The sequence below is a fragment of the Terrapene carolina genome, unplaced genomic scaffold (assembly GCF_002925995.2).
Source record: "Terrapene carolina triunguis isolate 2854851 unplaced genomic scaffold, T_m_triunguis-2.0 Scaffold85, whole genome shotgun sequence".
NCBI lineage: Eukaryota > Metazoa > Chordata > Testudines > Emydidae > Terrapene > Terrapene triunguis.
This window is the reverse complement of record NW_020664436.1, coordinates 32,469,842-32,489,273: the sequence shown is the minus strand read 5'-3', so window position 1 is coordinate 32,489,273 and position 19,432 is coordinate 32,469,842. Positions and strand designations below refer to the sequence as shown.

At 43.5% G+C, this 19,432-nt stretch overlaps 1 protein-coding gene across 1 annotated transcript in view; it reads right to left on the bottom strand.

The window, feature by feature from the left end:
* PRKN (parkin RBR E3 ubiquitin protein ligase) overlaps positions 1-19,432 on the bottom strand; it is a 969,496-nt gene that overhangs the window by 415,380 nt on the left and 534,684 nt on the right. Inside the window, exon 7 of the mRNA XM_026649533.1 lies at positions 6,601-6,737. Coding sequence (XP_026505318.1) covers positions 6,601-6,737 — 137 coding nt within the window. The remainder of the gene's footprint in view (positions 1-6,600; positions 6,738-19,432) is intronic.

Sequence of the window (19,432 nt, the reverse complement as noted above, 5' to 3'; positions counted from 1 at the left end):
GCTCTTACTGAAAAGACCTTGGTAAAGACTCTAGGTGTGGTAGGGCCAAATGGGAGCACTCTGTATTAAAAATGGTTGGGGCTAACTATGAACCCGAGTAAAAGTCAGTGAGTGAGGTCAATGTCCACATGAAAATATGCATCCTTCACACCAAGAGCTATAAACCACATGTCCTTTTCCAGGGATGGGATTATAAATCCCAGTGTCACCATGTTATTGCTCCTTGCTACAGGAGGGATTCTACTTCTGTTTGAGAATCTCCCCACAAGAATGGACCTCAAAAAGGGGCAGAGATGGGGCTTGGAGGGGACAGGCAGGTAAATTTGATTGCATAGCTGGAATGTGTGGGAATCAGCAGATGGTGACATCATTGGTTTGCAGCTCTTTAACTCCCACCCAATACATCTTTTAGCCAGGAATCGGGGGTTGGGATGATGATGTTGCCATAGTAGGTACAGGGAAATGGCACATCTGAACCCTTTGCCTCTTATGGGGTGGCTCATATGATTGCTGGTGGTAAAATTGTTGAGCCATTGAGCAAGGTTTGTATGATTGCCTGTGGAATTTTCTCTTCAGGGCAGAGTATATATTTCCAAGGAATGGAGAGTGGCCCTGGAATCCTTTACAGTATGTAAGGACTCATCAGTCTTTTGGCTGAAAAGATTTTTTCCTTCAAAGAGCAGGTCCCTCATGGTGTTCTGGACCTGGGAAACCCCGAAGTGGGAAGCTATGATTCATGGCACATCACAAGGGCAGTTGCCATTGATCTTGAAGATGCATCTGCTGCATCTACTGCTAACTGATGAGCAGTCCTGACAATCAGGACTGTTGTAGAAGCTTGTTTCTTCTTTACATCATAGCCCCATCAAACTTCTACCACTTCCTATACCCATCCTTGAGAATGCTCTGTTCATAGACCACTGAACTTGAATTTAAAATCTCTCTCACACATCCTCTAGATTGCAGAGGAGTTTGTCTATATTATGCTTCATGAGTAATCAAATATAAAATCCTGCCTTTTTCCTTCCTTTTACTTGTAACTATACTTAGTCTACACATTTCAGCCTTTTTAAATATACTGACAACTATTCTTATTCCCTCTTTTTGTAACTATTGTACTCATGGATAGTACATAGCTTTATCACTACATCAGTATTTTCCATAGTGCAAAAACATCCAGTCATTTCACAAATGGAATCTGATGGGGATAAAATGGTTTAATCTTAAAATGGGTGCTTCCTTAATCATTCACCAGCAGCATTCTTTCAATGGAAGATGGCTCTTTAAAACAATTTATTATACTTTAAAGCCTTTTCCTTTCTGTTGGCAGTTCCATATACACACTGGCAGTATTTATATGTGGTAGCAGTAGGGTTATGCCTGGATTCAACAGAGTTTTACAGTGATCATGGGAATAGCATCTTTTATCCAGACCTCTTTAAAATACATCACACATATGATAACATTTTTGCAGTGTGCTTACAGCACTGTAAAACCTTGGATTTCCCTGGCCCCCTCATCTTTTCCTCTGTCAAAGACCTGTTTTCTCATACATATTACCCTATGGACTATAACCCCTTATTGCTATCATTCTGTTTTTTAAATGGAGTTGTGATGGTAAGAACAGTGCCTGTTTCAAGTGGCTAATATACTGTGTGTATACATTTTCTGTATGAGGTAATGTGATGAGATTCCAGTGCCCTGCACAGTAACTAAATAACCATAAATCATTTTTCATGCATATGCAAAATTGTCCCTCTAAGCACCTTATTAATTATTTCAAAGATACTTAGAGGTCGCCACTCATAGACATTTCTATGCATGAAGCCTCATTAATACAAGACACCATACAGAGAGATGGGATACATTTTTTGTTGCCATTAAACAAGGGCAGAGAGAGTATAATTTGTAATTTTTTATTTTATTTTAATGACCAGTATAATACAACCACCTTTTATCTGCAAAAAGAACAGGAGTACTTGTGGCACCTTAGAGACTAACAAATTTATTAGAGCATAAGCTTTCGTGGGCTACAACCCACTTCTTTTATCTGCAAATTCTTTGTCTCAGCTGATACAGGGGCTGCTACATTATTCTGAGCAGCTAACCCTATCAACATACTGGAGTTCTAGTAAACAGAGCATTAGTCCTGGATGTTGCCTATTTTCAACTGGCATGGTGCTGAATGATGCTAGATAGTAGCTAGGCATTACAGAATTAATTTCATTCTTCTAAAAATCACAATGATACATTTAGTACAAGAACTGAGTGATGCTATGTCATTTTCAAAGTGATATATCATAGATCATAAGCTGACATAACTTGCCTTCTAACACTATATTGTCTTCTGGTTAAGTCAGTCATGCAACAGAAATCAGATAAACAGCGGTATGACCAGGCAAAGTACACGTGTAATAATAATCCACCTTTCAGAGTACGTCAGCAAGTGATCAAACTTATCTGAGAAGCATTGTTCATTGAAAATCCATGCCATAGATCTTTGCCTACTCAAATTATTATGCGAATATGGTAACACTGATCTTGTCAGTCACAGTGTTCCTTTGCTGTAATTGCTGCTGTTTATTTTTATTTTATTGTGTGTGGTATTTTGACCTCTAGATTGATTCAATAAAAGATATTAAAAATCTGCTATATCTGTATATTCCCTTGATAAAAATCAGAACAGCGAGTCAAATGTTAATGGAAACTTCAGGCAATGTTCATTATGTTATCTATATTTTTCAAAAACACTGCAAAGAGAACTAATTTGCACATGCAAACAACCTAAATAAGCTTAATTACAAGACTAAGCCCAACTTTACAGTTCTAGGGCATGCATTAGACAAATGAAGTGAATTTTAAGTAATTCCATTTTTATTTGAAAGTGGACAACTGAAATAATACTTGGAGAAGAGCGAAGCTGTGACATTAATGTTTCCCATATACAGTACCATAAATATATCTAGAGCGTGAATTTGTTACTTTTTAAATATGTGTGCAATGACACAGTATAAGGATTTGAACTTTATAAAGAAGTATTTGCTTGTGTGCACTTAATAGTTGTTTACCTTATCACAATATTGGTCTCATTACACTAAAAGTGGGTTAGTTCCATATTCCTGTTAGAGATCAGCCCAAACCAAACCTCAGATCTCAACACTCCAAACTTTGATGAATTTCAGATCTAGCTTTTTGTGTTGGGTTCATTCCTGGTAGTGAGAAATTGCAGTGGACAAATATTGTCACAGTAAGATAAATAATAATCTATTAATGTGCACAATGGCACCTGTTTTACTTGAGAGGAAATAATTTCTGGGTCTTCATAGGTGCAAGCTAGAAAAAGTTGAGTCAAACATATCTATATTTTCCTAAGGATTAAATATGAAATTTATACAATAGTGTATTGTTTAATAAACACTGCCGTGATGTTTGGAAATCAACATCAAAGGTGATTGTCCTGTATTTTTCTACTTGAATTTACAGTTGGTGAAAGGTACTGGACTGACAGCTCTGGTGGCTGAAGTCTGCATTGCTGAAAGAAGCAGAGCAGCTAACAGCAGCTCATGTTTTCCAGCGTTGCCCCACAGTTTTGGCACTCTGTTCTGATGGACTGTCTATACGAGGAAGGAGGTAATCAGTCACCAAGGGCCAGATTTTAAAAGATATTTAAGCTCCTAAAAATGGGAGCTAGGTGTCTAAGCGCATCTGAAAATCACACTATCTGTATCTTTAGGTGCCTAAATACCTTTTAAAATTTGCCCCCAAGGCCAATTCATGGACACTCTGACGAGATTGCTGATAACTGTCAGCTTAATATCAGTTTTGATGGCATGTAAACATCTATCCACCAGAAACTGAACTGAGATCACTGACTTTTTTCACATAGGACAAAAATCAGTGACCTTTCAATCACTACCAACCTGGGGCTCAGATTGGGTTTATGATTTGGAGATGAAGAGGCTCTAAATTCCATTCGTACAGGCTGACTAGGGAGTTTTCCTGGGCAAGTAGGACTAATACCACCAGCTTCTACAGAATCCCAAGTTTCATTTAAAAAACCCATATATTCCTAGACCTTTTTGCAGGGTTCTCAACTCCCATGATTGTATCATGAGTCCCAAGATATTTGTTGTTATTCTTGAATCCTCATGCAATTATATGAGAATCTCAGTTTCCAGGGTTGTTTGTTTGTTTGTTTTTAAAGTAAGTTGTAATATGTAGGAATAGGACAATATACCTTTAAATAGTTTATGAGCACTCTAGTGGTGCTCACTGTGTTTTATGTAATAGAAGCCACCAGAGTCAGCCAGGGAAGCAGTGTATATGTAACTAGGCCTTCCATGTTTGTACATATGTATTAAACACAGGTATTTAGGGTCCAGCTGTGCCGATGTGGTTGCTTTCTATTATTTTTGTTGGGTCAAGAGCAAAAGATGCAACACTAGCCTTCATGGTTACAGAGAAAAGCTTGAAAATGTGACCTCGGTACATCCTTTAGTCTCAAAAACCAACAAGGGAAGAAAAAGAAAAAGAATGCATTATTATTATTATTTTAATCTCATGATTTTTGGATTCTGACTCATGATTTTTGAGCCCTTAAGGTTGGTAATACTGTTGGGAAGAGTATCTTTATAACAGTAAAAAGAGTGTAACCAATACTGTTGTCGAGGACTGGTGAGAGCCCAGCAGCTATTGTTATACTATCAGGCCTTTAGGGGAGTTATATGCATGCTGCCTCAGTTGGGCAGCAGAGCTGTCACTGCTCCCACTGAATCTTTCAGGCTTCCACTACTTTAGACAAAGCCTGTTCCTCCCCTCACCCCTCAGCCAGGTGAGGCAAGGCCCTGAGCACTTGTACTCTGCCTCTGTGCATCTTCCTCCACGCCTTCCCTCAGATCTCTTCTACCACTCAGCTCTAGCAGTACCCACCCCACGCCTAGAGAAGGGAGCAGAAGATACCTAGCCCCTTATCTCCAGGTAGGGGACAAAAATCACAGAAGATTTACTGGTGTCCTCTCAAAGCAAGGGAACAAATAGAGCAGAACCCCTGAACTGAGAAAGTGGTACTGCAAAATGCGTTGGAAGTGCCTAGCACATTGTGGGTATAACAGCAATCAAATACATACAATGATGCAGCTAGGAGCAGAGGTGTAGAGCCATCAGGTGATAACATCAGGGCTGAATCTGGGGAAGTGCTACAGGAGTAAGAAGTCTGATTGAGGGAGAGGGCTGAGCTGGCTGCTACAGTTTTGAAGAGCTGCTACTGAGTTCATTGATTAATTTGGGGAGCAAATGGAAGAACTGGGAAGGGAACTGATGTACTGAGAGAGGAAGTGGAAAAAGGAATTGATTAATTTGTATGTGGGGCAGGGAACTGATTAATTTGTGATGGAAGGAGGCAGGGGGACAGAGTAGCATTGAATATCCAGACATCATCATGGGAAAAACCAGGGAAGGAACACCAGGAGGAGAACAAATCATCTTAACCAAACTGCACTAGATCTGTTATTTATTTGGGGGTGAAGAAATGGAAGCCTTTTATGCAATATAATACCATTGCACAAAGCAACAGCAGATGAGGTTACCATGTATAAAACGAGACTTGGCTAAAAAACATAAGCAGCATATGCACTGTCATGAAATGTGAACTTGTGGCCATTGCTAAGATGCTGTTGAAATAATTAAAAGCAGCTGTAAATTTAGACAATCTGAATTGTTTTTAATACTTGTAGATTTAGTATCTTTGAGGCACGCCCTGATGTAGAATGTGTCACTCTCATAAGAAATGTCTGCAATTATTCTTCCATCTGTTGATATGAAACTGATTAGCTATTCGCTCTAACAGCCAATGCAAATCCATTTTACTTGCAGCTTGTAAAGTGAAGGGAAGGTATTTTATAAAATAAATTCTAGTGAAGTCCTACACAGCAACTTTGTAAGAGCCTTACTCTCTATGTGACAATGTGATAGATTCAACTTTTTGTCTCTGATCTGTCAAAACAGATCTTTGAGATTCAACATAAATCTTCTTATTCTACATAAGCCAAACTTCACTTCCTAGTCAGGTACAGTAGATAACATAACACATTCCTTGGGTCATCTGTATTTCATTCTACGTAGTGGCAATTAGTAGAGATAACTTCATCAACCAGAAAGCTAGTTGAAATTCTGATTACAGTACTTTTCTTATTAGCACTTGAAGATAGGTCAACAAAGTTAACAACTTATTTGATTCAAAAGAAGAGATGTAGAGGTCATCAAGGATTTTTTTTTTAATTTTTTTTTTGGCTGTAGCTTATTGTGATCATCCTTCAGCTTTAGGATGATGACATACTAATGTGAAAAATGCATGCATTTGCTCATAAAAGAAATGCCCTTTAGAATCAAGTTAATACTCCAGAGCCAGTTCACCTGCAAAGCAAGAAGGGCCATTTCAATAACAAAAATATTTTCCATCAGATGAAACAACTACTAATACACATTATAATTCCATAGATATATTTTTAAAATAACACGCACAAAACCCCACAACTTGATTTGAAATCAACAGTATTTTTCTGCAGATTAGGGCAAGAATAGTTTAAAAAAACAAAAACTTACCAACACATGGGAGAGAGTAGCCAAGCACAGGGTCATGGATGAACTTCCGATCATTCAGCATAGTCACACAGTATAAATGGAAGCAGTCTAGGCAAATGACATGGCGATGCAAGCACTGGAACACCAGCACAGGACTTCTGTTAAAAATACCCAAAACAAGGCAATGCTATGTTATTGTATCCAGTATTGTCTAGACCGACTATTCCAAAATATTTCAATTAAAAATTCAGTTACAGAATTATTAATATCTGGTTATATAGAATCATATGCCAGCATGGCATTTTGAAGAGATTTAAAGAAGATAAAAATGAGTCAGAGGCGAGGGAGATGAGATTGACTTTCACTGGAAATTTGAAGGAAGGTGAAGAATCAAATAGGCAAAGAAAAATAAAGATAGGTGCTCAAATGGCCAGACACTCCAGAAGACTCTCTCATAAAACAGGGTAAGATCGTGTATAGGAGAGCCAAGAGGCTATTGTAGAGAAGTGGAGGGAGAGGAGATGGGATTATAGAGGGATGATCTGAGAGGTAGGCTAAAGAAAGTATCTGAAAGAGTTCATAGCCTGCCCTCACACCCCGAAAAGGAGGGCTGGCCTTGTAGTAGCATTACTGGCCACCACCACGTGACAGCAAGGGCACTGCACTAGTAACAATGACTAGAAGAATTCTGCATGCAGAATTCAGAGGCAGGCAGAATACTTATGGAGGTGCAGAAGGAGAGCACTCAGGACAATTTAGAAGCAACAGCTTCTCCCGGTGGTGGGGCCAGCCTCAGAAACTGCACAAGCAGCAAACATAGCTGCTGCACCAGCAGGACAGGGAACACTGTGGTCCAATCAGAACCACTCTCAGTGCCCCTTCCGGACTCAAACATTGGAGTGTGGCTCAGCACTCCAGGAGTTAACATCTTGAATATGCTTTTGAAAAATTACAATATAATTTTGTTTTATTGCCCAGACACTTCTGGGATGGGCACCCCAAAATGCATATAACAGCAGAAACAATAAATGATATATTATGACTTCCATACAGGCTATAGCCAGAATATCTTACAATTAAAATTTTCTACAGCATGATATAAATTAAAGCAAACCACTATCCATATATATATATATATATAGATAGATAGATAGATAGATAGATAGATAGATAGATATAACCACAGAAATCACTAGCAATAGTCTTCTGAATGGCAGGAACAAAGTTCTGAGACTACTAGCATAAATTAACTAAAGTCGCCTTTTGGTGGATCTACCTTCATTGTCAATTCTGAAGTAACAACTGTGACAGATATTGCAACCCTATGCATTGACTTTGGAGACAACTGTATTACAATTATGAATGATTTATGTATGATTGTATTCCATTCCATGGGAGCAACTCTACGAATGAAACAACAGGAGTGGGTGATTATAAGGCAAGTCACTTAGACTAAACAACTCCAGAGAAGTTCTCCCGCATGGGGAAGTTTGCATATACTGGTGAGGATGGGTTTTTCAGAGACTAGGAAACAAATAAAGACTTTGATATAAAAGGATGAGCTTGAACTCACTCATGGCCTTCTTTCTGATCCAGCAAATGGACAGGACCTTCTTGTCCATTGGAGCCTCAAATCTTAGGGAAGGGTTGGAAAGACATTGGCCTACTAGGGCCACTGAAGGCTGACAGGTGACTTCTGGTAAGATTTTAACATGTTTTTTCTTGGTTTCTTCTGCAATGCTAGTCCCATAATAAAAATGTGCTTGCTTAGAAAGAGCAATAACGGCTGGCAAAAACACTGTTCTTAGCCCTTGGAAAGAAAGCAACACACAGGCACTGGCGGTTAGGCAGACTGTCTTGCTGGGAATATCACAGTGTAAGGGAGGGAGCTGTGCAGCCTTAACCCCTCCCCAACGCCCTCAGTCAGAAGGAAGTGGGACAAGGGTCCCTGCCCAGAGACAGGTAATGGCTGGAGATCTGAGATCTGACTAGGCACTTCTGGGGTCGACCACAGAGGGGGGAATACAGGTGCAGTTACCTTGAAACTGTGTTAGCAACGATGTCCTTTGATAAAGTTATTCCCTACATATGGGTTGTGTACTATCTCTTGCCTGTCTTTGGCCCCATAGCATTATTGCCCACCACAAGCATTCCAAAATCAAGAGTAAGGCCCCCAAAATCATGAGATTACCATGGAAATCATGAAAAAAATTGTTCTTTTTATTTGCCTTCTGGGTTTGTTTGTTTGGGGGGGGGGTTGGAGGGGGGTTGGTGGTTTGCTGTATTTTTTAAAGCTTTTTTGGTGTACTTGGGACACATTTTCAAGCTTTCCTCTTCAACTATAAAGAAACTTACTTTAAAAAAAAAATAAAAGGTAAGATTTTCACTTATTCCCCTGTCCCCAGGAGCTGGGGCTTAAAAAGAAACCCCATCAAATATTGTGACACTTGTGATAAAAATTGCAAGAGTTGGCAACACCTCCATAGCTTCTATAATTTCTGCCACAAGATAGTCCGAAAGCCCCCCGTCTAACATTGAAATAATAAATTGCCATGTCCTCAAAGTGGGTATACAACTTCAAAATGTAATCAATAATAATTTCATATGCTGTATATAAACATTTAATCTTTTTTGAAAATAAGCTTCAGAGTCACATACACTGTAGAATTCATGGTAGTGCATTGGTAGCTTTAAAAATATAAGCTCTGTGTTTTAAAGGATTTCATTCAGTAAAGCAGCTTAAAAACTGAATTAAATAAAACCTCTCCTATACTAATCCTTATTAGTTGCCCACTTGCTGTTCTGAATATAATAAATAATAATTATACAAAGACAGCTGCCAGCCAGAATGAGGAGCTGATCCGTGCTCCTCTAATTCTGCCTAGTCCCAAAATAAATAGGGAGAGCTAGAGGAGCACCTATCAGGTCCTTATTCAGTTACAGGGACACCTTTACCTCCCTGCCAAATTTGCATATCTCAGAGACTCTCTCTCCTGGGAAGGAGGATGAGGCAAGATTCCCACCCCTGGAAGCTTCCCATCCTGGGCCATTGGGGATCTTTCCCTTTTAGGGTGTTTGTTGCTGGTGGCCACTACTGTAGTATCTGAGTGTTTTCCAAGTTAGGTGGAAGATCTCTGGACCTGCAGCTCACTTTCCCTGGCTTCAGAGGGAAGACGGAGGGTATGTGTGAGAGATCTACATGGGGAGTCCAGCAAAATTAGAGAAGCATCTAAAAATCAGACCACAAATGTAAACAGTGGGAAAGGTATCCTGTATATGATCTCAAAAGGCAATACAACACTTGTGCAATTCTTACTTTTTCTACAAAACGTGAACAAAATTGCAACTAACAGAACTGTATTATGTAAGTGAACTAGTCAGTTACTTGTGTAAATTACCTATGGTGCCATAAATCTCATTCCCTTCTATTGCGCTGTTCATAACTGTCTTTAAATCAAACAGTTCTCCAGAAAGAAAACACACACACAAACATATGTACACCTACATTTAAATATAATATGAGTTTATAAAAACATTTTTCTCGTGAAAATGTGATTTTTTTTCACTGAATCAGAAATACAGCAAACTTTTAAAACTACATACATATAACTCTGGGTTCTGATGGCATCACAAATCACTAAAACATCATTTTCATGGATACTGTTATGTCAATTGAGATATATGCTTGCAGTCTAAAATACCTATGTCATAATGACTAAATAAACACAATAAATATATATATAGACTGGTGCCAGTTTCAGCTGGCATTCGCACTTCCATTAGAACCAAGAATTCACAGAGTCTGTATCAGAACTGAGTGCTTCTTGGGAGTGAGCAGTGGTTAAAAACAGAATTGGAAGTCTTGCTCCTTAGATCAATTAAAAATAAACATGTTGTTGAGATGACATGCCTAGATTCTGGGGTAAGTAGTGAATATACTGAATGCTCCTTTAGAATAACCCCTAGAACTGCATTTGTGTCTGATTAAATGAGGCTTCACCCTGAGGTAGAACATTGACTTAGCTTAAGAAGCAGGAGAAAGTAGAACATATTGTAATGAGGCTTCTTGGCCTTAAATCTATTTCCTAAATTATTGATACCTCCTAACTTTATCCTCTAGGTCTGTAGAAGGGGGAAAAGGAACTCTGTTAGGGTATTAATGAAAATAAATCCTTTATTATCCCGTTTTCAAATGTTTCGTTGTCCACACCCAAATTGGAGATTTCACTAGAAACATATGTAGTTCACTTAGTTTTTGTTCATTTATTCCCCAAACAAAATTCCTCTGACATATAAAACCCAAAGTGAGTTCAGCGGGATGTGTGAAATACAAGTGTTTTCTAATATCAATAATGTAAATCTGAAATAATGTATTTCTTAGAAGGTATTCAGTAGTTGGGCTGAGTTACAAATTCATGAAAACAACCTACACAAAAGATATTCCTGAAAGCCTGAGATAACAGGCCTGTCACAGGGGATGCTCTCTTCCCACTCTAGTGCCTCCTAGTGGCTCATCCGGAGATTAACTCCCACATGCTCTAATGCCCCTTCCTGAGGTTGCTCAGCCCATCATCTTGCTCACTCACTCCATGGCTTCTCTCATATTCCCAAAGCTGTGTGCTTTCCTTTTCATGGCTTAACCCTCTGGCCAAGTCACATGTAAATTCTACCCCGTTCCACACTATTATCAAAGTCTCCCTTCAGACTGTCTCTAACAGTCCCCAAATAGGCTGCCCCTTGTAGGGGAACCTGGGCCCACCTTCTACCCTGGGTTCCAATCCAGGACCCTCAACCCAGCACCTCAGATCTTCACTCACACAGTCCTTACTGCTCTTTCCCTTGACTGCTTCCTATACTACCTATTACAGATGCCGCCTCCTCCCGCCCACTTGTATCAGGTATAGGGTTGCCAGGTGTCTGGTTTTCAACTGGAATGCCCAGTCAAAAAGGGACCCTGGCGGCTCCAATCAGCACTGCTGACTGAGTCATCCCAAGTCCAGTTGGCGGTGCAGCGGGGTTAAGGCAGGCTCCCTGCCTGCCATGGCTCCACATGGCTCCTGGAAGCAGCAGCATGCCCCCCCTCGGGCTCCTATACATATGGGGTAGCCAAGGGGCTCCAAACACTGTCCCTGCCCCAAGCACCAGCTCTGCGGCTCCCATTGGCTGGGAACTGCGGTCAATGGGAGCTGTGGGGTTAGCACCTGCGGTCAGGGCAGCGCGCAGATCCGCCTGGCCATGCCTCCGTGTAGTAGCTGGAGGGGAGACGTGCCGCTGCGTCTGGAAGCCGCCTGAGGTAAGCGCTGCTCGGAGCCTGCACCGTCTCCCGCGCCTCAACCCCCTGCTCCAGCCCTGATCCCCCTCCCAACCCCTCTGTCCCAACCTGGAGCACTCTCCTGCATCCCAAACCCCTCATCCCTGGCCCCACCCCCGAGCCCACACCCGAAGCCTTCACCTCCTCCTGCATCCGAACCCACTGCCCAGAGCCCGCTCCCACACCCCGAACTCCTCGTTTCTGGCCCCTCCCAGAGCCCTCACCCCCTCCCACAGCCCAACCCCCTGAGCCAGACCGATGAAAATGAGCGAGTGAGTGAGGGTGGGAAGAGCAAGCAACAGAGGGGGAGAATGGAGTGAGCAGGGGGCAGGGCCTCAGAGGAGAGGTGGGGCACGGCAAGGGTGTTTGGTTTTGTGTGAGTAGAAAGTTGGCAACCCTAATCAGGTAGTGTGACTGCAGGCCCCTGACTACTTGCAGGGCCGGCTCCAGGCACCAGCCCACCAAGCTGGTGCTTGGGGCGGCACTTGGAGGGGGGCGGCGCGGCGCTCCGGCCCCCGGGGAGAGCGGGGCCACGGCCGGGCTCGCCGCCCTCCCCGCAGCGCTCTGGCCGCCCTCCCCCCCGGAGTCCTCCCCCCGGCTGCCGGGGCTCGCCGCCCACTCGCCGCCCTGCCCCCTGGCGCCCTCCCCCCGGCCCGCCAGGGCTCGCCGCCCTCCCCCCGGGGCTCCGGCCGCCCCTGCGGGGGGGTGGGGGGGGGGCGGCCGGAGGCTTTTTTGCCTGGGGCAGCAAAAAAGCCAGAGCCGGCCCTGCTACTTGTCCCCCTTCCCTGCTGCCATCTCCCTGGCTGTATAGAAGCCCCAGCTGTTTTTGCCCAGGTGAGCTTATTCCTCAATTAAGCCTCATTGCATCCTAGCTCCCCTCCAGGTGCAGACTATGACTAATTGGCCTTTCTTGCCTATATTAACTCCTCCAGGGCTAGTGTGGGTTGAGTGCCCCATCACACAACCTCTCTGTCCACCTATTAGGAATATCATCTCTTTCTAAAAAGGAAAATCTAACACTGAACATTGAAAAGATCCATAATACATCATACTTGTTATTGTGCTAAGGTTGCGTGGTTCCTTTGCATTACGTTAGCACTGTGCATTTACTTCAAGGAAACAGAGAGGAGATTTAACATAAAATGGTTTCTGCTTAGTATGGAAATACTCTGTGTCACAACAGTGATCCTGTTGCAGCTGTCGTCTGCTCTATATACCCCCCCCCCAAACTGAGCAACAGCAAGACACAGATAATACCAGATACATTGCTATAGAATCCCAGCTAAATGGAGAAAGATATAAAGACTGATCTTGTTTAGATAAGACCCCCACTGGGAAATAAATTGTTCTAGTATATCCCAAAATCTCATGACAGGTGTTATTAATGTACTAAAAGTCAGTGCAGTAGCTATGAATGTGAGGAGCTACTTAGCATAAGGAATTATTTGCAGACACAACAGTGGATTAAATGAAGCATCTTTCACTGCCACCTTATGAAAACCTTGGGCTAAAAGTTTTTTTTCTTGTTAGTCCTTATCCTTCAGCTTTAGAAAGGACTGTGTGAATTATGGTTAAACAGCACACCCCATCTATCAGTCCCTTAAAAAGAAAAAGAAGATGAAGAAGAAGAAAGTGAGTAGCTGATTTGGAGCAAGGGGATGTAGATAAAGTCAGTAGAAATTTGCGGGGGGAAAAACATGTTGATAGAATCTGTGAAAATCCCTGGGGGTCATTTTTAGGTGACAGTTGGTTTTTTCTCACTGCTGTATCAAAATCTTAACCAAATAATAATAAAAAAATAGCAGCAGATGTCTATATGGCTGACTTTCTGGGATTACACTCAGTGAAGCAAAAAGAGCCATGTGGGATTCATTGCTTTGTAATAAATAAATCTGAAGGCACATCACTACATCATAGCATTTATCCCCACCCACAAGTGCTATATTTATAAAATGCTCACGAGTTTCTAATTGATTCTTTTATTTTATTTTGGCAATGTTCCTCTACCTTCAAAGGCTTTCCATATAAGTACCATAAAATCATTTTTATTGCTAAATGGATCCCCATATACTGCTCCAAAACATACACTTTGTTAACTTACATATAATTATCATTGAAGAAAATACCTGTTTTTAAAAAACAGAATTATCGGAAATCACAAGCTATGGCTACATATACAATTCTGACACTATCCTAAACACCCACTTCAGTCACACATACACAGTCATTAACAAGAAATATTCTCTATAACCAGTGCCCAAACAATCTTAACTCTATCCCTGTAAAAGAACACAGTAATTAAAAGCTTAAATAAAACAAATGATCCACTCATCATAGCTTTCTCTTGGAACTGTATACAAAAACTAATATAATCCTTTTACTCATGCAAAGATTATACAAAGTCTGACCTTTCATACAATCACTTATATAATCCACAAATCTAAGACTTAAACCATTCAAGACTACTTGAATCAGTGAATCTATCTAAAGTTTCTTATAGAGCCAGCACAATAGTAGATAAGCAAATGTAAATTACAAATTTTTCTTACCAAAAAAACCAATTCAATATACCTCCAGTTAAACAAATATATCATGAGAAACGAGGCAACTATTTCTAAAGCTATATTTTAAAATAATCAAATTGTTTTTAATGTTCCAACTACTTAACGCTTGGCAGCAGACAGAGATAACAGAAACAAATCATTCCTGCATGCGAGTGATCTCCTATTACATGTACAGTAAACACTAAGGTCAAGAAGCAAGCATTAAAGCAGACTCAGTGACCCAGGAGCTGCAGACAGCAACCTGTGAGCAACAATGCAGACAACTAGGAACTTACACCAGGGCTAGAGGCATGAAGTGGGAGCCAAGACCTTACAAGATAAGAAGGACAATGACAAAGAGAGCAGGAAAAAGAAATCTTAGTGAGCGACACATTGTTATACTGAAGGGAACATCTTTAATGGGAACTCAGGCACCAGTATAACATATTTTCCCTTGTATACCTAACAACTCTGCTTTTCCCTCCCTAGCCAATGCAGTACATAGCTACAAAAAGTCAGAATATGACAGCTAAACAATTACAGTATATATTTATATACATAACATAATACAAACATTTTAATCATGTTAAAATAATACAATTATCTGTTTTCATGTGTTTGATCACTTGCCATGTGACACATCACAAGTCATAAAGTGAAGGTTATGAACAGCTCGAGACATCTGTGTGCAAGCCTAAATTTGCTGGCTGTGGTCTTGTAGAAAAACATGTATTCTGATCTACAGCTGTTAAATTAAAGAGGCATTGCCAAGGATATCAGGCCTGAAATCTGACCTACTTTCTTCTCTTTCAGCTGTTTACAGAGTCTGTGCTATTTTATATTTGCAACAATGCATTTTACTCCCAATTTTATTATTATTATTATTCATATTATCGTAGCACCAAGAGCCCTAGTTACAGACCAGGACCCCATTTCATGTTCTTTTATCTAACGGAGACCAGTGCCAGAATACCAGCACTTATAAAGAGCCCTACAATAAGAAACCAGAATACAAACATAAGGAATAGGTAAATAAAAACGAGAGTGCATGATGTCAGGTTTTTGCATAGACCCTGCTCTGACACAGCTGCAAGTAACTCAGCTGTGAAGTTTCTGTATGTGCTATGAATATGTGGAAATGATGATCACCTCTGCCTATAAAAACTGCCCGCTTTGGACCTGTGTGGAACAGCACCATTGTGAAGAGCTGCAGAAGCACAGTGGTCTTCCCTGCCATCAGATGACCCAGGTGGATGGGGTGGAATCACACATTCCATGTGCTGGTACAGATATATTGGCACACCATAGCAAGAAAACCATTTTACAGGCCTGTGGGGGTGTAGTAGGGTTGCTCCGGGGCTCTACCCTCTCGAGGTGGAGGGGTGCCACACCGGCTCACTAAAGTGCAGACAGTTCAACCTCCGGTCCCTCCACGCAGGGGCTGAGCGGCCCACAGTTCAGGAGCTCAGGCTCTTAGGCAGGGGCTGAGTGCTAAGTAACAGTCTAAGCAGGCCCAGGCCCTGGGTCAGGGCGGGGCACACACAGTCACAGCTCAAGCCCTTTGGGGCAGGGGTTGAGCAAACAAGCAGTTAAGGGGCCCAGGCCCTGGGTCAGGGCGGGGCACAAACAGTCACAGCTCAAGCCCTTTGGGGCAGGGGTTGAGCAATCCAGCAGTTAAGGTAAGCTCAGGCTCCCACACCTGAGCGTTGGGTGAGGGGGAAGCCTGCCACCCTTGCGGGGTGGCAGGGGGGGAACGCAGGCCCGCCCACTCCACTGCGTAGCCCGGGGCCCTAGCAGCGGTTACTGTCGCTGCCGGTCAGTGGGGTATCCTGACCGAAACACACTGACATCGGCTCACAGGCCTCTGCAGCCTGACCAGGGTCGGCTACCCCCGGGCTACTTCCATGTTCCCCCTTGGGGCCTACCTCCTTGGCGATGCCGGGTTCGGGCCAGTCCAGGAGCATCGGTTCCTCGGGTGCGGGGCTTGGGGGCCGGTCCGGCAGCTCTCCCCCAGGGTAGCTGGCACGGGGCAGGCTTGACTCCTCCTCGGGGCAGCTGGACCGGGGCAAGCTTGGCCAGTCCTCCTCAGGGTAGCTGGCACGGGGCAGGCTGGGCCAGTCCTCCTCGGGGTACCTGGCGAGAGGGAGGCTTGACCGGCGCGGGGCGTTAGCAGGCGGCTTGCAGCCTGCGGCTGTCTCCCAAGCGGGAGCTCGGCCCGGGACGTCTGCTCTCTCTGGCGGTCTGGCTCTCACTGAGCTCTGCTGGCGGGCTTTTGTACTTCCGGGTTGGGGCCGTGACCTCGGAGGGGCGGGCCTCGGACCCGGTGGCTCCGCCCACGCTGGGGTTGGAGGAAGCTCGGCCCTGTCAGAGACGGAGGGGTGCCACACCGGCTCACTACAGGGGGGGATGCCAAAGCAGCACCTAATGACTGTAGAGATGACATCCTGAATCCCTTTCATGATGTCACAGAGAGGGTGATGATGCTGTTGCTGCTATCTGACAAGAGATATTGCTACCATATTGGGTGGAGAAGAAACTTCTCCATAATCCATCAGTGTGAGCAGAGTGTTGTCCAGGTAGCACTCTTCCTGCTGTGCAGCATACCATCAATAATGCAGAGTAACTGACAAATCAGTCCCATTCTGAGAGAAGATCAGTACATGTTCCTTTATGTAGGATTTTAAAACATCACAATGGCTTTCTTGAACAGAAGAGGAAAAGACCTGAATCAATGGAAGCAAAGGATGACTGACATGATTGAAGAAGACAGATCAAGAACCAACTTGGATCACATCATGATGTCAGTCAGCAGCTGGAGCATGAGGAGAGCAAAGAAGGTGAGAGAAGCAATATAATGTGAAAAGTCCTTTTGGAGAAGCATCGAAGGGCTGTGAACACACATGACATTTCAGAGAGCAAGGATCCTCCCACACAGTGGAAGAAACACAGAACCACTATTATACAAGTATCAGAGGGGTAGCCGTGTTAGTCTGCATCTGTAAAAAGCAACGAAGAGTCCTGTGGCACCTTAAAGATGTATTGGAGCATAAGCTTTCGTGGGTGAATGCCCATGTGACATGCGTCTGACGAAGTGGGCATTCGCCCACGAAAGCTTATGCTCCAATACATCTTTAAGGTTTCACAGGACTCTTCGTTACTATTATCCAAGGAACTCAAGTGGGTTTATGCCTCTGCACAAGGAAGATCAAGAGGTCAACATTTAAAAAAACAAACAAGTACCTGCTGCCTTGGGACTGCTCCAGGAATAACAGCATGGCCATTAGTGGGAACAAAGTTAATAGGAAGGACTGGCACACCTCTTTAAAGACTATCTCAGTAATGTTCACCATTTAAATGTTTCTGACTCAGAAAGACTGCACCTCACTGAACACGAGCCTGCTTCTTAAATATTGCTCCCTTTTCATGGAATGCCCTTCCAGATCCTTGTGAGATTTACCCTCTCTCTTCTTCTACAAATCCTTCAACACTCACTTCTTTTGATTGGCCTCCCATGCATACTTCCACTCCACCTCTCCAGCCCTCTTGCTTGACTTTACTCACTTAAACATCTAACAAATACATATTTTTTAAAATCTAAACATGAATCACTACCTAGACAACCAGAAGATGTGTACATAAAAAAAGCACTTAGCTTTCACTGTCTCTCTCATCCTCCACCACCCCCTTTTTTAAAATTTGTCTTGAAATTAATAAGGCTCTTCGAGACGGAATCCTGTGCATGAGAATGAATGGGTTGTAAAAGAAGGTGAAGAGCTTGTACATTTCGGCAACTGTGAGGTTGGCAGAGTAAAGATATGTGTGAACAGGGCATCTTGGGGCACTGCTCACAGAGGGCAGAGTTAAGGTTGCATGGCCTTAACTCTGCATTGCCTGATTTTCAGAAGTTTGAGTTTCTCAACTGAACATTCTGCAAGGTGACTACATATCACCAAGCAACCTTAACTCTGCATTAATGTAGTCGTTTTTTGCCACTGAATCAAGGACTGCTTGGGCGGAAGGCCAAGTCTACATCTGCAAAGCTTCAGCCTGGGGGCTAGCCTGTGACAGTTAGCCTGGGCATAAATATACAAGGAGGAGCAGAAGTCTCCCCCAACGCAAGGCAAGTCGCAACTATGGTCCCGCACACTCCCCTAAGAACAAGAACTGGTCCCTCTTTGCCAGGGCCGGATTAACTTTTTGTGGGCCCGGCGCCAAACATATTTGTGGGCCCCCATTGGGGAAATAGGGCATGTGATGGGGGGCGGTCCGCAGAGTGAGGGGCCAGTTGGGGGCAATGAGACGCAGCGCAGCGAGAGTGGCCCCACTCAGCCCAGCACAAGGGCATTGTTTACAAACCCCAAACTGCTAGATGCACACGGGCCCGCCCAGCCCTGCACTGCCAGCATGCCCCTTCCACACTGCCCCCCTGCCCAGTGCCCTGCCCTTATGCCAGCGACCCCTCACCCAGAGACCTCCCCCACAGATCCCTATGCCCAGCGCCCCCTGCCTAGAGACCCCTCATGCTGACATCCCACCATAACTACACAGCACCCTGCACACCATACCCCCTGCACAGCTCCCCCACCCACAGATCCCCTACTGTCCAGCACCCCCTTCACAATCCCACCATCACAGCTGTACAGTGCCCCATATTCCTGAGGGAATTCTGCATCAAATTCTGTGTATAATATTTTAAAATTCTGATTTTTTTTTTTATAATAAATAAATGTGGAAGCTCCACCATGGCAGGGGGGAGCACAGGCCACTGGCTGCATGGAGGAGGGAGAATACCCTGCAGCCTCCCCCGCCCCCCTGGGACAGGGACTTGGCAGTGAGACTGAACCTGACCCTGACACAGCACAAGGGCCATGCCTGCCACAGAAACACCCTGGGGACCTGCCCCTTTTGTGCCAGGCACACCAGATGTGAGCAGGGAGGCTCAGCCCGGCAGCAGGATCCAAGTGCAGAGGGACTTAGTGTGGGGGTATCCAGATGGGGA